At 40.0% G+C, this 20,660-nt stretch overlaps 1 protein-coding gene across 1 annotated transcript; it reads right to left on the minus strand.

Annotated features, from left to right (window-relative positions):
* Positions 1–849: 849 nt before the first annotated feature.
* LOC127079526 (uncharacterized) lies at positions 850–1,706 on the minus strand. The gene is made up of 3 exons (XM_051019909.1): positions 1,515–1,706; positions 971–1,341; positions 850–919 (listed from the first exon to the last, which is right to left on the minus strand). Exons 1-3 carry the CDS (start codon positions 1,704–1,706, stop codon positions 850–852), a joined length of 633 nt encoding a protein of 210 aa, XP_050875866.1.
* Positions 1,707–20,660: the final 18,954 nt, after the last annotated feature.

Here is a 20,660-nt window from a genome sequence, read left to right on the forward strand (position 1 = left end):
GCACTCTTTAGAAGTTTGGTAGGTCTCATAGGCATCTTTAAAATAGAAACCTGAATCTAAGACTTTTCTTGTAGTCATTTGAGGACCAAAGTGACTCCCTACTTGAGAAGCATGCGAAAGATGCAAAATAGATTCAATCTCATAACCGGGGATACATCTCCTAATTACCTTATCACTACCAAACTTCCAAAGATATGAATCATCCCAAACATAATATCTGGCATCACTCTTGAGTTTGTGAATTTGTGTCCTAGATGCACCTGTAGGAAAAACACCAACAACAAGATAATTAACAATATCAGCAAACCAAGGAGTAACCCCATGCAAAAGTAAAAGCTGCTCACCAGGAAAGTCATCCTGAATGGGAAAAGGATCTTCATCCCTCTCTGTCATGCTCAAATGATCAGCCACCAAGTTCTCATCTCCACTTTTATCTTTAATCTCCATATTAAACTCTTGGAGTAACAACATCCACCGAATCAATCTCGGTTTTTCTTCTGGCTTCTTCAACAAGTATTTTAAAGCGGCATGGTCAGTAAAATAACAACCTTGGAACCTAGAAAATATGATATGAATTTATCAATGGTAAAAGTAATAGCTAGAAGTTCCTTTTTAGTGGTGGTGTAATTAGACTGTGAAGAATCTAAAGTCCTAAAAGCATAATAAATAACATAGGAAGCCTTGTCAACTCTTTGTGCAAGGACCGCCCCAACAGTGTAGTTAGAAGCATCACACATAGTCTCGAAATGGAGGGTCTAGTCATGGGGTTGGATGATGGAACCGGAGGTTAATGCTTTCTTCAAGAAGTCAACTGCTTTTTTGCAATTGTCATTGAAGTTGAAAGTGACATCATTCTTCAACAAGTTTGACAACGGAGGAGCTATCTTGCTGAACTCCTTTATGAAGCTTCTGTAAAAACCTGCGTGACCAAGAAAAGAATGAATCTTGTGAATGAAATATGGGTTAAGACGGTGTAGAAATAACATCAACCTTAGCAGGGTCTACTGAAATTCCTTTTTCAGAAATTATGTGACCCAAAACAATTCCATGTTCGACCATAAAATGACATTTTTCATAATTTAAAACAAGGTCAGTTTCGATGCATCTCTCTAAAACCAAATTTAAATTGTTCAAACATGCATCAAATGAAGAACCATAAACAGTGAAATCATCCATAAACACTTCCATGTAATTTTCAATAAAATCAGCAAAAATGTTAATCATGCATCGCTGAAACATGCCAGGAGCATTGCAGGCATCCTCCTGTAAGCAAATGTATTGAATGGGCACATAAAATGGTATTTTCTTGAGCTCCTGGTGCAATATGAATATGAAAATAACCTGAAGAACCATCAAAAAACAATAGTGTAATTTACCAGCTATTCGTTCAAGCATTTGGTCAATTAACGGCAAAGGGAAGTGATCATTTCTAGTAGCTTGGTTCAATCTATTGTAATCAATATAAACTCTCCAGCTATTCTGAACTCTAGTGGGAACAAGTTCATTTTTTTTACCACTGTGAGTCCATATTTCTTAGGTATAACCTGCACTGGGCTTACCCATTTATTGTCAAAGATAGGATAAATGATACCTGCTTGCAAGAGTTTGGTTACCTCTTTCTTCACAACACTGAGAATCAAAGGATTAAGCCTCCTTTGGGTCTGCCTCGCTGTTCTAGAACCATCCTCAAGTAAAATCTTGTGCATACATATTGAGGGACTAATGCCTGAGATGTCCACCCATTCGCCTTTTTATGCTTCGTCAAAACCTGCAAAAGCTTATTTTCTTGTTTTTCATTACTCTCTAAATAAGCATATTTCAGGTTAGAAGAAAATATAATCGGGAGTTTTTCATTACTCTCTAAATAAGCATATTTTAGGTTTTCAGGGAGTTATTTCAGCTCCAGGGAAGGTGGTTCCTCAATGGATGGGGTGTTTGGGGCAGCCGGGATGTCGAGAGCTTCAACTGCATAAACAACTTCATCAATAACTTCACCTGTAGGAAAAATGTTATCCTGCAAGGCATCATAGATCTCATCACATACAACACAAAGGTTAGTGTCAGTACAATCATCACATGAATAAACATAATCGAAACCAGATAGAGATGGAAAATCAGGTGAAAACAATTCAGAAAAAGTGTCATCAACCAACTCAGAGATCAATTCAATATGAAAAATGGAACTCTCCTCCAAGGGATGTTTCATGGCATCAAAAATGTTAAATTTCGTGACAATGTCACCAAATTCCATGGACATGGTTCGATCGTCAACATCAATTTTTGTTTTTACCGTTTTCATGGATGGTCTACCTAAAATGATGGGTGATATGTTTGAATTTATTTCACCATACATGTCCAGAATGTAAAAATATGCAGGAAAAATCAAGTCATTAACTTGAACAAGCACATCTTCCACTACTCCAATAGGGCGAGTGTTGCTTTTATTCGCCATTTGAATGATTAAACATATATGCTGCAAAGGACCAAAATCAAGGTTATTATAAACAGAAGCAAGCATAACATTAATACCCGCTACCAAATCAATCATCCAATTTTAGAACTTACTATCCCCAATGGTACAGGCAATAACAAAAGTTCATGGATCCTTGCACTTTTAGGGTATGGCCTGATTGAGGGTTGAAACAGTAGCTTTTTCAGGTGAATGTTTAAGATGGATAAGGGCTAAAATGTTTCATCCCAAATCTAATCTCTCATTTCCCTTCAACCTCCTCTTATTTATGCATAAGTCTTTCATAAATTTTGCATACTTTGGAATCTGCTTAATCACATCAAAAAGCGGAATGTTTACCGCCACTTTTCTGAACACATCTAAAATCTCTCTCTCTCTCTCTCTCTCTCTCTCTCTCTCATCAGTCCTTTTATTTTTCAATATTCTATGTAGGAAAGGAACTGGTGGTACATACTCCTTCTCTTTTTCCTTTTCAGTTTCTATCACAACAGAAGAAGGTTTGGTTGTTACCTCAAAAAAAATTATTCTTTTCTGGGGCTGGTTCTGTAACCTTTCCGGATCTCAAGGAAATATCACTCCCATAGCATTAAGGCCTTTTGGATTCATAATTGTTTGGGCAGGAAGTTATTTTGATCCTTGAGCTTGTTGCATGACATTCATTGAAGTGGCAAGATGTCCAATATGTGTTTGTAAAGTCTAAATATTAGAATCTATTTGTTGCTGAAATTGGAGATTGTTCACAACCATTTGCTAGACAAGACCCTCTAATGAAGGTCTGTAAGGTGCAGAGGTGGAAACTTGGGGAGTGGTATGTGGTTATGGCAGGGTATAACTAACTGTTGTTGGGTGGGATGCTGGTTTCCATATCGAAGGTTTGGATGGTTCCTCCAATTGAGATGGTATTTGTTGGTGGACATGTCAGGAATATTGTACCCTTTCTGATTGTTGCTTTGGTTGAAAAAGTTAGTTGCATATTGAAGCTAGCGGAAATATACCCGAATGTATCGCACGCTCAAACATACAATAGAGTCGTCATCGAACTTTATTTATCCCTAAAGGGAAGGGAAAACATCGATAAAATCGGGGGAAAGAGATATGCTGGGTAAGGAAGTCGGTTATACAAGGGGAAGGTATTATCATCCCAAACATCAATGGTACTCCATGGGAACCATTTTGATTGTTCTCACTTGAATAAGTGTGATATCTAAAGATTACTCGCAAACGAATGAAGGGAAAGGGAAATAAATAGATAAAGTTCTTGGTGAGGATTGGGGCCCTCATGCCTACATATCTTCATAGTGTAATAAGGAATTCAGAGCTTCGTAGTTCAAGGAAATAAAGGCGGGAGGTGGAAAGAAGTGTGATCGAAGTATGGTATGAACCAAAGAATTGTATGATTTGAACTCCAACAAGGGTGAAAAGATGAACCCAAGAGTAAACTGGTATGAACCGACAAGTGAGGGCCTACAACACAATATCACTGTATCGGAACAACCAAAAAATAGAGGAATTAGGTGTTTGGGTTTGTTAGGGACCAATTAGTACTACTTTTTATATCATTTTATTAGTCCCTTTTACCAAGTTTTGATGTAATTACACACTTTTATTCTCATTATTTTGTATAAATGCAATTAGGTTTAATTTATGTTGTTTTGAATAGTTATTTCACATATTTGTTAGTTTTGTAGAATTTTTGGGCAAGAGAGCTTTGGAATGCACAGTCGTAATTTTAAAGAAGTGTTGAATGCAATTTGGAAGCCTAACTTGGAAGAATACCATTTGAAAGACTATTTGGATGAAGCTTGCAAAGTAAGGAAGCTGAGGTAGCTTCAGTTCGCGCCGCGAAGCTTGCGAATCCAGCAAGCTGATTTTGGCCAATGGTGTTGTTTTCAAGGCCAACTGGTTTTGCCATTCTGGTGTATGCCTTAGGGGAACTTTTCAGCCTTAGATGAAGATGATCATTTTAGGAAATGTCAACCCTTTTTAGAAAAGAAGAACATTCAATATTCACACATTCATTGATAGTTTGATATTATTGTAAGAGAGAAAAACAGAGTTTCCTTCCATTGCATTTTACTTTCCAAAATGATGATGAGGAGCTAAACCCCATTTTGTCAATATTGGAGGTAGTAGCCATTCTCATTTGTTTATGTATTCCATTTGATTCATATATATGATAAAAGATTGTTGATGTATTGAATGTTATTTTTGCCCTAAGTTGAAAATCAGATTTGAGTAGTTGTTGAAAGAGATTATTTGAGTCTTGACATAAAATAGATTTTCAAGTAGTGAATAAGTTGTAGAGATAGATTTATTCATTACTCTTCTTTGGTATCAACCATTAAAGATTGTTATATTGATAGTTAGGTGGAGAGATCGTCTAAGGATCAATATAGTGATTATCACAATATCATTTAGACATAAATGACATTGAGAGGATACTTGAACATCATCAATAATCTTAAATCTATATAGTTATCATAAGGAATCATAAGCACTTGGAATAGTGAACTCCAATCTTGCCAAGCTTTTACATTTGATTAAAACCATTTTATTGTTTTAGTGACATTTTACTCAAAAGATAACTTTCCAAACAAAACAACTTTGTTACTTTCTAAACTTATAACAATTTGGATTATAGAACGACGGTAATAACAACCAATCTCTGTGGATACGATATAAAAATATTTGCCGAAGATATACTTTTCAACAAATTGGCGCCGTTGCCGGGGATTGGTGTTCGATATTACAAGCATTGCAATAATTCATTATTTTAAGTTTTGTTACTTTTATTACTATCCCTCTTGTGTTTCACTTGGTTTGTTAGTTTTGTAGATTCTAGTGCATGCGAGGAAAAGCTACTGAGGAGCAATTTCAATTTTATCCAGAAATTGAAAGAACACTTAGAAAGCTCAATAGCAAAACACGAAGAAGAAAGAAACTAGCCGAAGAGAGGAACCGGAGAGAAGAAGCATCTACTTCCGAACTTGTTCAAATCGAAGAAGTGGTTGTAGAGGCTTGTGACAGAAACATGGCGGATGACAATCGTACCGAAGTGTCCGTTAATAGCCCAAGAAGGAATGCTCAATTTGCCCGTGGAGGAAGAAATACGGAGATGAAGACTGGAATCCTCCAACTTCTCTATGCAAATCCATTCACCAGAATGGACCATGAAGATCCGTATACCCATCTCATCAAATTCTATGAGATTACGGGTTCTACGGGAATTGATGAAACGGGTGAAGAGGCATTATTCAAAAGGATGTTCCTACACTCCTTAGTGGGAAAGGCAAAGGAGTGGTACCTTGATCAAGCACCAAGAGTGATGACGGATTGGAATTTACTAGAAGAAAAGTTCTTAGAAAGATATTTCCCTCAATCCCGATTCATGGAAGCCAAAAAGGCTATTGCGGTATTCACTCAAGGAAGCAACGAGTCTCTAAATGAGGCTTGGGAAAGATTCAAGTCAATGTTGAGAAAATGCAAGGGTTATGGCTTTGATGAGCTCACTCAAATCCATATTTTTCTAAATGGGCTCCAATCAACTCACAAGACACTTTTGGATGCTACCGCGGGTGACTCTCTTATGTCAAAGAATACGGAAGAATCTAAAGTCATTATTGACCGGATGGCACTCAATGATCGCCAAAGTCAACATGATCGTAGCCCTTCACAACGTAAACCAGGAGTTCTTGAGTTGAGTACCAATGATGTCATTCTTTCTCAAAACAAGCTACTCTCTTAACAAGTGGAGTTGCTTACTCAACAAATGGCCAAGCTTCCACAACAAATGAAGGAAATTCAAGGGTCTCAAGTTCGACATCAAGTAGCATGTTGCGAATTATGTCAAGGAGATCATCCTACTGGTTTTTGTCCTCCACTAGAAGAAGTGAGTTATGTGAACAATCAAAATCAAGGCTATCAAAGAAAACCTCCCAACAATCAAGGTTATCAACCAAGAAACAATCAAGGCTATTGTCATACGGTGAACTGACTTTGTGTGTTTTTGCTTTGGAAAGCAAATGTCGCGGATAGCAAGAGTCGCCACCGACTTTTCTTTTATCCAATAAGGAAAGGTGGAAAAGAACAGGAAATACCTTAATTAGATTTTGGGTTCGGGAGGTACATTATACAAAGGGAAGGTGTTAGCACCCTTTGTATCCATGGTTATCCATGGGCTCTTAATTGCTTGATCACTTATGTTATTTTTCTTGTCTGAAAAAGTGTTTGTGAACTGCTTAGAAAATGTTTTGAAAAGAGAGTTTAACTTTGTAATGATTCTTGTATGAATGTATACAAAGTGTTTATCTCGTTTAATTTGGAAAGCTGTTTAGAAAAATATAACTTGACAATGATTCTAGTACGAATGTATACCAAGTGGTGATTGTCTAATAGATGTTTTGCAAAGTGTGAGGTGTGAAAAAGTATTTTAAGTTGTGAGTAAGCATTTAAGAGTTATACCTACCCGAGGTCTTTATAGGTATTTCCTATCCTTATGAGGGTAAAACTGTCCTTACTATTGAGAAGTAAGTAGTCTTATCCTTTGGATGTAAAGGGACATCGTAGGGTCATCGATTGGTCGTTGAAGGCAACATTTGTAAGGATACCTTAGCATTCGAAGGGACAATCATCATTTAACCGTAGGCTACAACGAAGGGTCATCGAGGGACAAAACCATATATTCGAAGGCAACATCCGAGGGACTATGATTTATCTTATAGGGACATGATGATTTAATCGAAGGGTCTTTGCTAAGGGTATCCCCACATTCGCGGGACATGACCGTAATACCGTAATACCGTAAGGCAACAAAGAGAGGTCCAAGATCACATATTCAAAGGCAATATTTTACAATTAATTAGGTAATTAGGATGAATCTCCATATTGTAATCAATTAAGTAATTAGGATGAATTTCCACATTAAAATCAATTAAGTAATTAGGATGAATCTCCACAAGGGTATCCCACAAATAAAGTGGAACACCTAGCAAGCTACCTTTTCCAAGAATATGCGAACCCTTACAAAATGCAGCAAACGGGTCAGAATACCAAATCAGGGTGCAATCGAGAATTGCACCAAACAAAAGGCATCACAACAGAGATAGTGTCAGGTAAATAATGCATGATTATAATAAAACATGTCAGCTAAGCAAAAATCAGAACGAAAAACTCGGCGACTGTCACGTTCGCTCCTGCCTCGCCTAGCGAAAGCTCGCTACATGCTCGCTTAGCGATGTGCTAGCGAGTGGCTGCGGGTTCTGGTTTTAATAACAGTACAATTCCAGAAAGCTCCAAACCCTATGGCATCCCTCATAGAAATTACATGGTTAAAAGTTCAAGACACTCATACATACTTCAATTCACATGCAAGACTTAAGATATTTTTATAAATTCAATCACGATGCCACATGCAAATTAAGAACATAAAGCGGTAATAGCAATGCAAACCAGTTTGCAATTGAATTGCAACCTTGAATTGGCAAGTAACTCTTAGGGTTGGCGCCGGATTGGGTTGGGCGGAGGTAACCTTGGTGCAGATGAGTTTCCTTCAGGGTTTCCTTTAGGGTTGCTCTGAACTCTCTGGGTTCGCCTTCAGGGTTTGTTGTGCCTTCTTTCTATCTCCTGTTTTCGTTTTTTTTCTCTCTGACTGAAATGTTGGTATTTATAATGGTTTGTTGTGACCTAATGGGCTCAGAATGAAGCCCGGAATTTTCTGGTATTCGCAAGCTTCGCTAGGCGAGTGCTGTAGCGAAGGGTTCGCTAGGCGAAGGATCTGCTCGCCTAGCGAGCATGCCAGTTTGAGCCATTTTCCGGATTTGGCCACCTGTGAGCTGAATCTTTGTTCTTTTAAGGTCAATGCCTTGAAAAATAAGTTGGAGTGCCTTAAAAAATCCCTTGTAATACTAACGGGCAAATTTTGGGGTATGACAGCTGCCCCTGTTCAATATTCTTGAACCGAGAGAGTTAGAATGGTATGTATGCCATTCGTGGTCTGAAGGTGGAAGATTATTGAACACTAGAATGCCCCAAAAATTTGAACTTGTTAATCAACAGTTAGTCTTGGTGGAGATGGGCTTAAAGATGCCATCCAGGAAGTTTGATGATGAGAGCTTCAGATTGCGTCGCACATCAGACCAATTTGCAGACATGGGTACCACACCGGGTCATACGCTAGACCGTATAATGAGTCGTCCATTAGGTGGTATTAGGGTGAGCTGAACTTGATGAGATAAGGATCCGAATGGATCATACCCTGCTGGGGATAAAGGATCAAAATGGATCATACGCTAGATCGTATCTGAATAGCGGAATGCGCCGTCCCTTAGGCGATATCTGGAGAGGTAAAGATCAGAATGGATCGTACGCTAGATTGTATCTGAGTAACAGAATGAGTCGTCCATTAAGCGGGTGACTTCACTGGGGATGGAAGATCAGACCGGATCGTACGCTAGATCGTATCTGAGTAGCAGAAGGAGTTGTCCGTTAGGCTACATCTGATGAAATAAAGGTCAGACCGGATCGTACGCTAGATCGTATCTGAGTAGCAGAAGGAGCCGTCCGTTAGGCTGTATCTGGAGAAATAAAGGTCAGACCGGATCGTACGCTAGATCGTATCTGAGTAGCAGAAGGAGCCGTCCGTTAGGCTGTATCTGGAGAAATAAAGGTCAGGCCGGATCGTACGCTAGATCGTGTCTGAGTAGCAAAACGAGTCGTCCGTTAGGCTACATCTGATGAAATAAAGGTCAGACCGGATCGTACGCTAGATCGTATCTGAGTAGCAGAAGGAGCCGTCCGTTAGGCTGTATCTGGAGAAATAAAGGTCAGTCCGGATCGTACGCTAGATCGTGTCTGAGTAGCAGAACGAGCCGTCCGTTAGGCTACATCTGATGAAATAAAGGTCAGACCGGATCGTACGCTAGATCGTATCTGAGCAGCAGAATGAACCGTCCGTTAGGCTGAATCTGATGATGAAAGGGGTAGTCGTACGCCAGACTACACTTCAGAATGTACCGTACGCTAGGTAGCATCTGAGGAGATGAACATCCGAATGGGTCGTACGTTAGACCGTCTCTTGAGCAGCAGAATGAGTCGTCCATTAGGCTGCATCTGACGATGAAAGGGGTAGTCATACGCTAGACTACACTTCAGAATGTACCGTACGCTAGGTAGCATCTGAGGGGATGAACATCCAAATGGGTCGTACGTTAGACCGTCTTGAAATAGTTGAAGGAATCATATGTTGGGCTTGAACGTAATCAATAGGAGTATCCGTCTGATTGGATCTTCACTTTGACTGTATCAGGAGGATAATTAACCTAAAAAATAAAGTTAGCTTCATGCCATGTCATGATGCATGAGATGTTTTATGCTTCCGAAAATAAATGCGAACAATGTATGCATGTATGTTGTGAAATGATGTAATGAATGAATTATGCGTCTGAAAATAAATGCGAACATTGCATGCATGTATATGATGATGCATGAATGAATTATGCGTCTGAAAAGTTCTTCCAGGGGAAAATGAATCCCAACATTCTGGTTGGAAATACTTGTATTGATGACCCTTTCTTAGCTGGGGGTATTTGATTTCTGTCTGATGGTGGAAATATTCAACAGAAGCCTCGCTGGGGGATGGAAAAGATTATCAGTCTGTCTAGTAATGCCGATTTCTTCTGGGGAATAACTGGCTTTTGCTGGGGAATAGAATTAGCAACCGGATTCATTGGAAAGCATGGTTAGACCTTATCCTCAATCCTGAAGTCTTTTAGTAATTGTTATTGCTATTTTATGCACGTATTTTGGTAAACATCAATCATGTTCAAATGCATATATTAATTCAAATTAAATCAATGGACATTTATGCAGACAAAACAGAGAAAGTAAAACAAAAGCATCTTTTTCGAAATAAAATTGTATTGATTTTGAAAGAGGGCCTATGAACAGGCAATTTGTGTACAAGGAGACAGAAATCCTAGTAAGAGGAAATTGTCAAGAAAACAAAGAGAAAGCTATGCAGAAAAAGTCCTATTGATTTTAATTCTGTTACTGTCATTATGTCTTCAAGCCTCTCATCTCCTGCGGTCGGATAAAAGTGATTAGCTTGTTCAGTCCTTTGAACTTGGGTGAAGCTGACTGAGAACGGGACATAGTCATACGCTTTAATCCCTAATTTTTGCCTGGACCGCCTTTTCAGGTTTTCAATCCACCAGGATACCCTTTTTTGCCCAAGCCGCCTTTTCAGGTTTTCGACTTGCCGGGTGTACATTTTTTATATGTTTATCCCTAATTTTTGCCCGAACCCTTTTGGTTCGCCGAGATGCCCTTACTTTTTCCTAGATACGTTGACCTAGCGGGTCTCTTTTATGCGTAGTATTTTTTGACTATGTCTGCGTTCACAGGATGTGGGAAGTCTTCGCCAGCCATTGTAGCAAGTATCATGGCTCCACCTGAGAATACCTTCTTAACCACAAATGGCCCTTCGTATGTGGGAGTCCATTTTCCCCTGGGATCACTTTATGGTAGAATGATACGCTTGATCACCAAGTCGCCAATTTGATACACCCGTCTCTTGACCTTTTTGTTGAATGCCTGGGTCATGCGCTTCTGATATATCTGCCCATGACAAACAGCCGCAAGTCTCTTTTCATCAATCAAATTTATCTGATCGAGTCGAGTCTGAATCCATTCCTCCTCGTCTAAACCTGCCTCTTTCATGATTCTTAGAGAGGGAATCTGAACTTCCACTGGTAAGACGGCTTCCATTCCGTAGACTAAAGAGAAAGGAGTTGCCCCTGTCGAAGTGCGTACTGAAGTGCGATAACCATGAAGAGCCAATGGTAACATCTCATGCCAGTCTTTGTATGTTACTGTCATCTTTTGTATAATCTTCTTAATATTCTTATTAGCAGCTTCTACGACGCCATTCATCTTTGGCTGGTACGGAGAAGAGTTATGGTGTTTTATCTTGAACTGCGTGCAGAGTTCAGTAATCATCTTGTTGTTCAAATTAGTGCCATTGTCAGTGATAACTCTTTCAGGGATGCCGTATCGACAAATGAGATTATTCTTGATGAATCGTGCCACCACATTCTTGGTGACAGAAGCAAATGAGGTTGCCTCTACCCACTTTGTAAAGTAATCAATAGCAACAAGGATGAAACGATGTCCATTAGAAGCAGTAGGTTTAATCTCTCCAATCATATCAATGCCCCACATTGCAAAGGGCCAAGGTGTTGTCAACACGTTCAATGGAGCAGGAGGTACATGTACTTTGTCCGCATAGATCTGGCACTTGTGACAAATTCTGGAGTGATGGTGGCAATCAGCTTCCATGGTAGACCAATAATACCCTGATCTCAGAATCTTCTTGGCCATCGTATGTCCACTAGAATGAATCCCAAAAACATCGTCATGTATGTCTTCCATAATCTTTTCTACTTCCCTTTTATCCACACAGCGCAGCAAAGTCGAATCATGATTACGTTTGTATAATCCTCCATTACTCAAAAAGAATTTAGCGGAGAACCTCCTCAGAAATTTTCTGTCATTGATGGATGCCCCTTCAGGGTATTCCTGAGTTTCTAAATATCTTTTTACTTCGTGGAACCAAGGTTTCTCTTCTACTTCATCAGCGTTAAGTTCATAACAGTATGCTGGTTCATCTAATCGTTCAATGGTGATCATGGGAGCTTCATTGTCCCATCTGACTCTGAACATAGATGACATGGTAGCCAATGCGTCTGCCAACTGATTCTCTTCTCGTGGAATATGTTCGAATGTAATCTTTTCAAAGTATGGGATTAATGTCAACACCCGCTCTCGATAAGGGATGAGATTCGGATGTTTAGTATCCCATTCCCCTTTGATCTGACTGATTACTAAGGTTGAGTCTCCGTACACACTCAAAAACTTGATTCTCAGGTCTATGGCAGCCCTGAGTCCCAAAATACATGCTTCATACTCAGCCATATTATTGGTACAATCAAAACATAGTCTAGCAGTGAGAGGCGTATGGCAACCCTTAGGGGAAATGATTACAACACCAACACCATTGCCCAATGCATTAGAAGATCCATCAAGAACCATAGTCCATCGGGATCCCAGTTCGGGTCCTTCATCCGGTCCAGGTTCTTCATAATTAGTAACAAGCATGACATTCTCATCTGGGAACTCAAAATTCATAGATCGGTAATCATCAACTGCTTGATGAGCCAGATGATCGGCTAACACGCTTCCTTTGATTGCTTTTTGAGTAGTGTATTGGATATCATACTCTGTTAAAATCATCTGCCACCTTGTTATTCTTCCGGAGAGGGCATGTTTCTCGAATATATATTTGATAGGATCCATCTTAGAAATCAATAAAGTGGTATGATTCAACATATACTGTCTTAGTCGGCGAGCAGCCCAAGCCAAAGCACAGCAAGTTTTCTCAAGCAGTGAATATCTTGTTTCACAGTCGGTACACTTTTTGCTAAGGTGGTATATTGCATGCTCTTTTCGACCAGACTCGTCATGTTGCCCCAACACACACCCCATTGAATTTTCTAACACGGTCGAATACATGATTAGAGGTCTTCCTTCAACTGGTGGCATCAGAATTGGAGGCTCTTGGAGATATTTCTTGATTTTGTCAAAAGCTTCTTGACATTCATCATTCCATATTATCTCTTGATTTTTCCTCAGTAATTTTCTTGTCTACTTCAGTACCCAGATTCAGTTGATTCCTCATGCGGCTGTATGGTCTTTTCTTCTTGCAGTACCAGTCTGGCAAGTTCTTCAGGTACTTCACAATCTTCCTCACTTCCATCCTCGGCTTGGTAGATCGGATTTTCAAAGTCATAATTAACAGTAGCAGAACTATTATCAATAGGATCCAGAGTGGATATGGATCTGCAATTCGTTACGTGAGTGTGTGTAAGAAAACATAGCTTGTTTGAAAGATAAAGAGCGCAATATTTGAATGCGAAACGTCCATTGATTTATTGAATGTGAATATGCTTATGAAGATGACAAAACCCTTAACAAATTAGCTATTGTGCCCCGGGCATAGACACAATGCTTTAAAAAGTTCAATTGTAAAAATTAAAAAAATTTGCACCACTAAAATAGACAATAACAATTACTCCTGACTAAAGGAAATCGGGATAGTGTCTTCAGCCTTCCAATTATTGAGTCCGTCACCAATTGTTGGGAAAATCCAGCTATCCAGGTCGCAATTGCTATCAGCATCTTCTACGGCATTAATCTGATCTTTGACTATGTGTTCAGAGCTAAACCCTAGGCCAAATCTATCAGACTTGTACGGTACATTGATCATTTGACCCCAGCCAGTACGACCACCATCTTCAACCACGGCGTGAGCATCTTTCAGAGAAATCATAGCAGGAGGAGCACGAATAACCTTGGGCACAAGGGGAGTTGGCTTAAGGACAGGACTGGGCGGAGGAACCACTTCAAATGACTGAGAAGAAGTCTCGAAGAATTCGCCATCCATCTCGACGTATCTGAAGGCCTGCACACTACTGACAATATACTCTTCTTCTCCACGCACAGTGACAATCTTGCCTTCTATTGGATACCTCAGCTTTTGATGGAGAGACGAAGCTACCGCACCGACCTCATGGATCCAAGGGCGTCCCAGCAAGCAGGAGTAGGCAGGACGAATGTTCATTACGTGAAAGGTAGTGTTGAAGACTTGAGGTCCTATCTTGATAGGGAGAACTACTTCACCATGGACAACACTCTTCGCACCATCATAAGCACGTACCACAACGTCACTAGGTTTCAGCTCAATGCTTTTACAGTCCAGTCTATCGAACACAGTTGTCGGTAGCACATTCAAAGAAGAGTCATTGTCGATCAATACGTGAGACAAGGTGATCCCCTTACACTCAATGGAGATATGCAGAGCTTTATTGTGATTCTTTCCTGCCGGTGTCAGGTCAGCATCGGAAAAGCCTAGGCCATTGTCAACAGCCAAGTGAGCGACATAATTTTCGAACTGATCGACGGATGTCTCCTGAGGTACATGAGCGGTCTTCAAGAATTTTATCAATGCATTGGCATGAGATTCAGAAGATAACAACAAGGATAACATCGAAATTTTAGACGGAGTATGCCCCAACTGTTCTACCACATCAAAATCACTCTTGCGGATGATTTTCAGCATTTCTTTCATTTCCTGTTTGGCAACATCTTCGGTAATAACTTCGATCGGTGTCCTTGACTGAGAAGGATTGATTACTGGTTCCTTTCCTCGAGTTTCAGGGGCGGGAGGTGAGATTTCTGGAGAGAAGATCCTTCCACTTCGGGTAATTTTACTAGTCCCAACAATGTCATTAGGATTAGCAGAATTATCAATTTGCTTTACGCCATGGATGTAAACATCACCTCCATAATTCCACGGAATGGCTTTGCTTGAGGAATACGGTATTGGGCCAGGTGCAGTAATAATTAGGGGATCTACCTTGGGCTCAGCAGTAATCTTCACAGGCACTCTAGTAGCGGTAATCTTCACTGGAACTTTGGACCTAGCAATCACAGATATTTCATCAACAGGGTTTTCCACCTTAGGAATCTTTTCAGAGAGAATTGTACGATCGTCCATCAGCCGTTGAATACCATTCCTCAATTTCAGGCAATCATTGGGTCGGAGTATACAGAGGTCGCAATTTTCAGCACAACCTGGAAATAAACCAGCTTGCAATAAATTCTTCTTGATGATCAGGAGAGGAGATATTAAGTCCGCTACAGTAGTAATGTGAGAATTGTCATCCACAACATTAACAGTCTTGTCATGATTAGGCATAGGTGCAGTGATGACATTGGAAGTATCGGGAGGATCAAATTTGATTTCTCCCGCGTCGATCATATCCTGAATCTTGTTCTTCAACAACCAACAATCGTTTGTATCGTGCCCGGGGCTATCGGAGTGATATGCACACCTGGCTTTGGGATTATAACTAGGAGAAGTAGTGTTGGGATTTGCAGGAGGAACTCTGAGGGTAATCAAATTTGCCTTTAGCATACCCTGCAGCGCTTGTGCTAAAGTTATATTGATCTTCGTAAACTGCCTTCTTCCCGGGTTAATGTAACTCCCAGATTTCTTGTCTTTCTTCTTCTCGAGCAAAAGTGCCTTCAGCTCCTCCTTCCCCTTGGATAAGTTCAAGATCATCTCCTGGAGTTGAGCATTCTGAGCCTGGAGATCTTTGACAATTTGTTTGAGGGCCATTTTTCTGTTAAAATTTGTTTGCAATAGGAAGACCGTGAGAACATTGATCCTTCAGAATACCTGTTATGCAATGTTATGTTATGCTATGCAATGTATGAAATGTTTTCAAGGACTTTTGGAATTTAACTTTGCGTAAACCAACAAAAAAAGGAAACTTTTTTTTTTAATTTTTTTTTACAAAACAGAGCAAAGTTAAATCCCTAAGTCCTCGAAATGGTTAGTACAATGCCATGATGTTATGATGTTATGATGTTATGATGTTATGATGTTAAATAAGTAACAAGCACAAACAAGTCACACAATAATCATTCCTAGGTTTTAAGGCCTGCATGAGTTCCATAGGTAAATACCCTCCCCACTGAAGTTTGGTTGGTTCAACCTGTCCTAGAATAGTAACCGGGTTCTAGAAGGATCTCAAATCATTGACCTTCCTTTAAGTCCACTTCAGTGCAACACCAAGTGGTTGACCGAAGCTTCCCTAAAGTCCAATCTCAAAGAGTGTAGTATCGAGTCTCAACCAACTCCAGTCGGAACAGAAGTCAGTTATCTCACTACTTTCTAATGGCTAGGATGAGTCAATTAGGGTTCTAAAGGTCTGGTTAATGCTTTGATGACACCACGCAGAAGCCAAATTTTTCCTCAAGTAAACATGAGGAACATCAGGACATCCAAAGTGTCACATTAACCGTAGCCATCATTTTGACCATTCCAGTATACGCCGGATAGTCGCGATGATCTTTTGCTACTTACCTAAGGTACACTAGATCCGGGTGTAGGATCTTTCATTCAAGCATAAAATACCCAAGCAAACCCTTAAAAGTAAATCAGACAATTCAAATAAGTGACCTTGTTTTTTTTTTAAGGTAACCTCTCTTTTTATTTTCCCCAATGGAGTCGCCAGTTCTGTCATACGGTGAACTGACTTTGTGTGTTTTTGATTTGGAAAGCAAATGTCGCGGATAGCAAGAGTCGCCACCGACTTTTCTTTTATCCAATAAGGAAAGGTGGAAAAGAACAGGAAAGACCTTAATTAGATTTTGGGTTCGGGAGGTACATTATACAAAGGGAAGGTGTTAGCACCCTTTGTATCCATGGTTATCCATGGGCTCTTAATTGCTTGATCACTTATGTTATTTTTCTTGTCTGAAAAAGTGTTTGTGAACTGCTTAGAAAATGTTTTGAAAAGAGAGTTTAACTTTGTAATGATTCTTGTATGAATGTATACAAAGTGTTTATCTCGTTTAATTTTGAAAGTTGTTTAGAAAAATATAACTTGGCAATGATTCTAGTACGAATGTATACCAAGTGGTGATTGTCTAATAGATGTTTTGCAAAGTGTGAGGTGTGAAAAAGTATTTTAAGTTGTGAGTAAGCATTTAAGAGTTATACCTACCCGAGGTCTTTATAGGTATTTCCTATCCTTATGAGGGTAAAACTGTCCTTACTATTGAGAAGTAAGTAGTCTTATCCTTTGGATGTAAAGGGACATCGTAGGGTCATCGATTGGTCGTTGAAGGCAACATTTGTAAGGATACCTTAGCATTCGAAGGGACAATCATCATTTAACCGTAGGCTACAACGAAGGGTCATCGAGGGACAAAACCATATATTCGAAGGCAACATTCGAGGGACTATGATTTATCTTATAGGGACATGATGATTTAATCGAAGGGTCTTTGCTAAGGGTATCCCCACATTCGCGGGACATGACCGTAATACCGTAATACCGTAAGGCAACAAAGAGAGGTCCAAGATCACATATTCAAAGGCAATATTTTACAATTAATTAGGTAATTAGGATGAATCTCCATATTGTAATCAATTAAGTAATTAGGATGAATTTCCACATTAAAATCAATTAAGTAATTAGGATGAATCTCCACAAGAGTATCCCACAAATAAAGTGGAACACCTAGCAAGCTACCTTTTCCAAGAATATGTGAACCCTTACAAAATGCAGCAAACAGGTCAGAATACCAAATCAGGGTGCAATCGAGAATTGCACCAAACAAAAGGCATCACAACAGAGATAGTGTCAGGTAAATAATGCATGATTATAATAAAACATGTCAGCTAAGCAAAAATCAGAACGAAAAACTCGGCGACTGTCACGTTCGCTCCTGCCTCGCCTAGCGACAGCTTAGCGAAAGCTCGCTACATGCTCGCTTAGCGATGTGCTAGCGAGCGGCTGCGGGTTCTGGTTTTAATAACAGTACAATTCCAGAAAGCTCCAAACCCTATGACATCCATCATAGAAATTACATGGTTAAACGTTCAAGACATTCATACATACTTCAATTCACATGCAAGACTTAAGATATTTTTATAAATTCAATCACGATGCCACATGCAAATTAAGAACATAAAGCGGTAATAGCAATGCAAACCTGTTTGCAATTGAATTGCAACCTTGAATTGGCAAGTCACTCTTAGGGTTGGCGCCGGATTGGGTTGGGCGGAGGTAACCTTGGTGCAGATGAGTTTCCTTCAGGGTTTCCTTTAGGGTTGCTCTGAACTCTCTGGGTTCGCCTTCAGGGTTTGTTGTGCCTTCTTTCTATCTCCTGTTTTCGTTTTTTTTCTCTCTGACTGAAATGTTGGTATTTATAATGGTTTGTTGTGACCTAATGGGCTCAGAATGAAGCCCAAAATTTTCTGGTATTCGCAAGCTTCGCTAGGCGAGTGTTGTAGCGAAGGGTTCGCTAGGCGAAGGATCTGCTCGCCTAGCGAGCATGCCAGTTTGAGCCATTTTCCGGATTTGGCCACCTGTGAGCTGGATCTTTGTTCTTTTAAGGTCAATGCCTTGAAAAATAAGTTGGAGTGCCTTAAAAAATCCCTTGTAATATTAACGGGCAAATTTTGGGGTATGACAGCTATCAACCATCAAGATTCAATAATCAAAATTTTCAGCAACAAAGTCCCTATCAACACCCAAACTCTCAAGGTCAACAATCGCAAGGAGGAAATTCCAAGCTAGAGGACACTCTTCAACAATTCATGCAAGCTTCCATGGCAAATCAGAAGAGTAACGAGGCAGCAATTAAGAATCTGGAAAATCAAGTAGGCCAACTTGCGAAGCAACTGTCGGAACAAAATGCAGGATCTTCCTTTTCCGCTAACACTCAAATCGATCCAAAGGAGCATTGTAAAGCAATTGTCACGAGGAGCGGTAAAGAGTTGACAAGTGAAAAAAATGAGGAAATTACAGTAGAGAATGATATGGATGGGGTGCTGGAAGAAGAGGATATGGTTGGTGGAAGGGAGAAAGTGGCTGGAACTCTTCAGTTCGCGCCGCGATCCCCCTTCGCGCCGCAAAAAGAGCAGGATTTGCCAACAAAGAAGCAGACTGAATTGGAGGTGAAAAAGGATGCCGAACCAAGAAAGAAGAAGAAAGGAGAGAAAGGTGTGAGCGTCATTCCAACCCAACATCTACCTTATCTGCATGCTCCATCGAAGAAGGACAATGCTAGGCATTATGCACGGTTCATGGACATATTCAAACAACTTCAAATCAATATTCCATTTGCCGATGCATTAGAGCAAATGCCACGGTACGCAAAGTTCATGAAAGATATTCTTACAAAGAAAAGGAGACACGTGGAAGACGAAACCATCTTGCTTGATGCACATTGTAGTGCCATCATTCAAAAGACTCTCCCAAGGAAGGTATCCGATCTGGGCCGAGTTGTTTTATCGGTAACCATTGGAAGCACATACATTGGTAATGGTTTGATTGACTTGGGATCTAGCATCAATCTAATCCCCCTATCCATTATCAAAAGATTGGGAAATGTTGAGATCAAATCGACAAGGATGACTTTACAACTAGCCGACAAATCTACCACTTCACCATATGGAATTGCTCAAGACATGTTAGTGAAAGTGGACAAATTCTTGTTTCCGGTAGATTTCGTGATAGTAGAGATGGATGAAGATCGTGATGTTCCTCTAATTCTTGGAAGGCCATTCATGAAAACAGCCCGGATGATGATTGACATTGATGATGGACTAATGAAGGTGAGAGTGCAAGATGAAGAGGTGACATTTAATCTTTTTGAAGCCATGAAGCATCCAAATGACAAGCATGATTCCTTCCGAATCGATGCAATCGAAGAGGAAGTAGTGGAGGTCGTAAACCAAGTTCATATTTCTAATCCTCTAGAAAGATCTCTTATCGGAGCCTACAATGTGTTGACCGAAAATGAAGAAAAAGAGATTGAAGCAATGTTACATGAGTTAGAGTCTTGTGGCGAGCTTACTTTTCAAGAAGAAACAAAGGAAGACTTGGATGCGACAAAGACAACGGAAGAACCAAAACTCGAGTTGAAAATGCTACCTTCACACTTGAAGTATGTGTTTCTTGGTGACGAGTGTACTAAGCCGGTGATCATTAGCAACACCTTGTCCACAAAAGAGGAATACAAATTGATACAAGTGCTGAAAAAGAATGAAGGTGTAATAGGGTGGGTGTTATCCGACTTGAAGGGTATTAGTCCGGCCTATTGTATGCATAAGATCATGATGGAAGAGAATTTCAAACCCGTTGCACAACCTCAAAGGCATCTAAATCCATCGATGAAAGAAGTAGTGCGGAAAGAAGTTGTCAAACTTTTGGAAGCCAGAATGATTTATCCTATCTCCGATAGTGAATGGGTGAGTCCGGTACAAGTAGTTCCCAAGAAAGGTGGCATGACGGTTATCAAAAATGATAAAAATGAGTTGATTCCAACAAGAACGGTGATCGGGTGGAGGATGTTTATTGACTATAGAAGACTAAACCAAGCTACAAGGAAAGATCACTTCCCACTACCTTTCATGGATCAAATGTTGGAAAGGTTAGCAGGAAAAAATTTCTATTGTTTCTTGGACGGGTACTCGGGGTACAACCAAATTTCAGTAAATCCGGCGGATCATGAGAAGACAGCTTTTACATGTCCTTTTGGCATCTTTGCTTACTGA

Source organism: Lathyrus oleraceus, chromosome 5 (assembly GCF_024323335.1).
Source record: "Lathyrus oleraceus cultivar Zhongwan6 chromosome 5, CAAS_Psat_ZW6_1.0, whole genome shotgun sequence".
Taxonomy (NCBI): domain Eukaryota; kingdom Viridiplantae; phylum Streptophyta; class Magnoliopsida; order Fabales; family Fabaceae; genus Lathyrus; species Lathyrus oleraceus.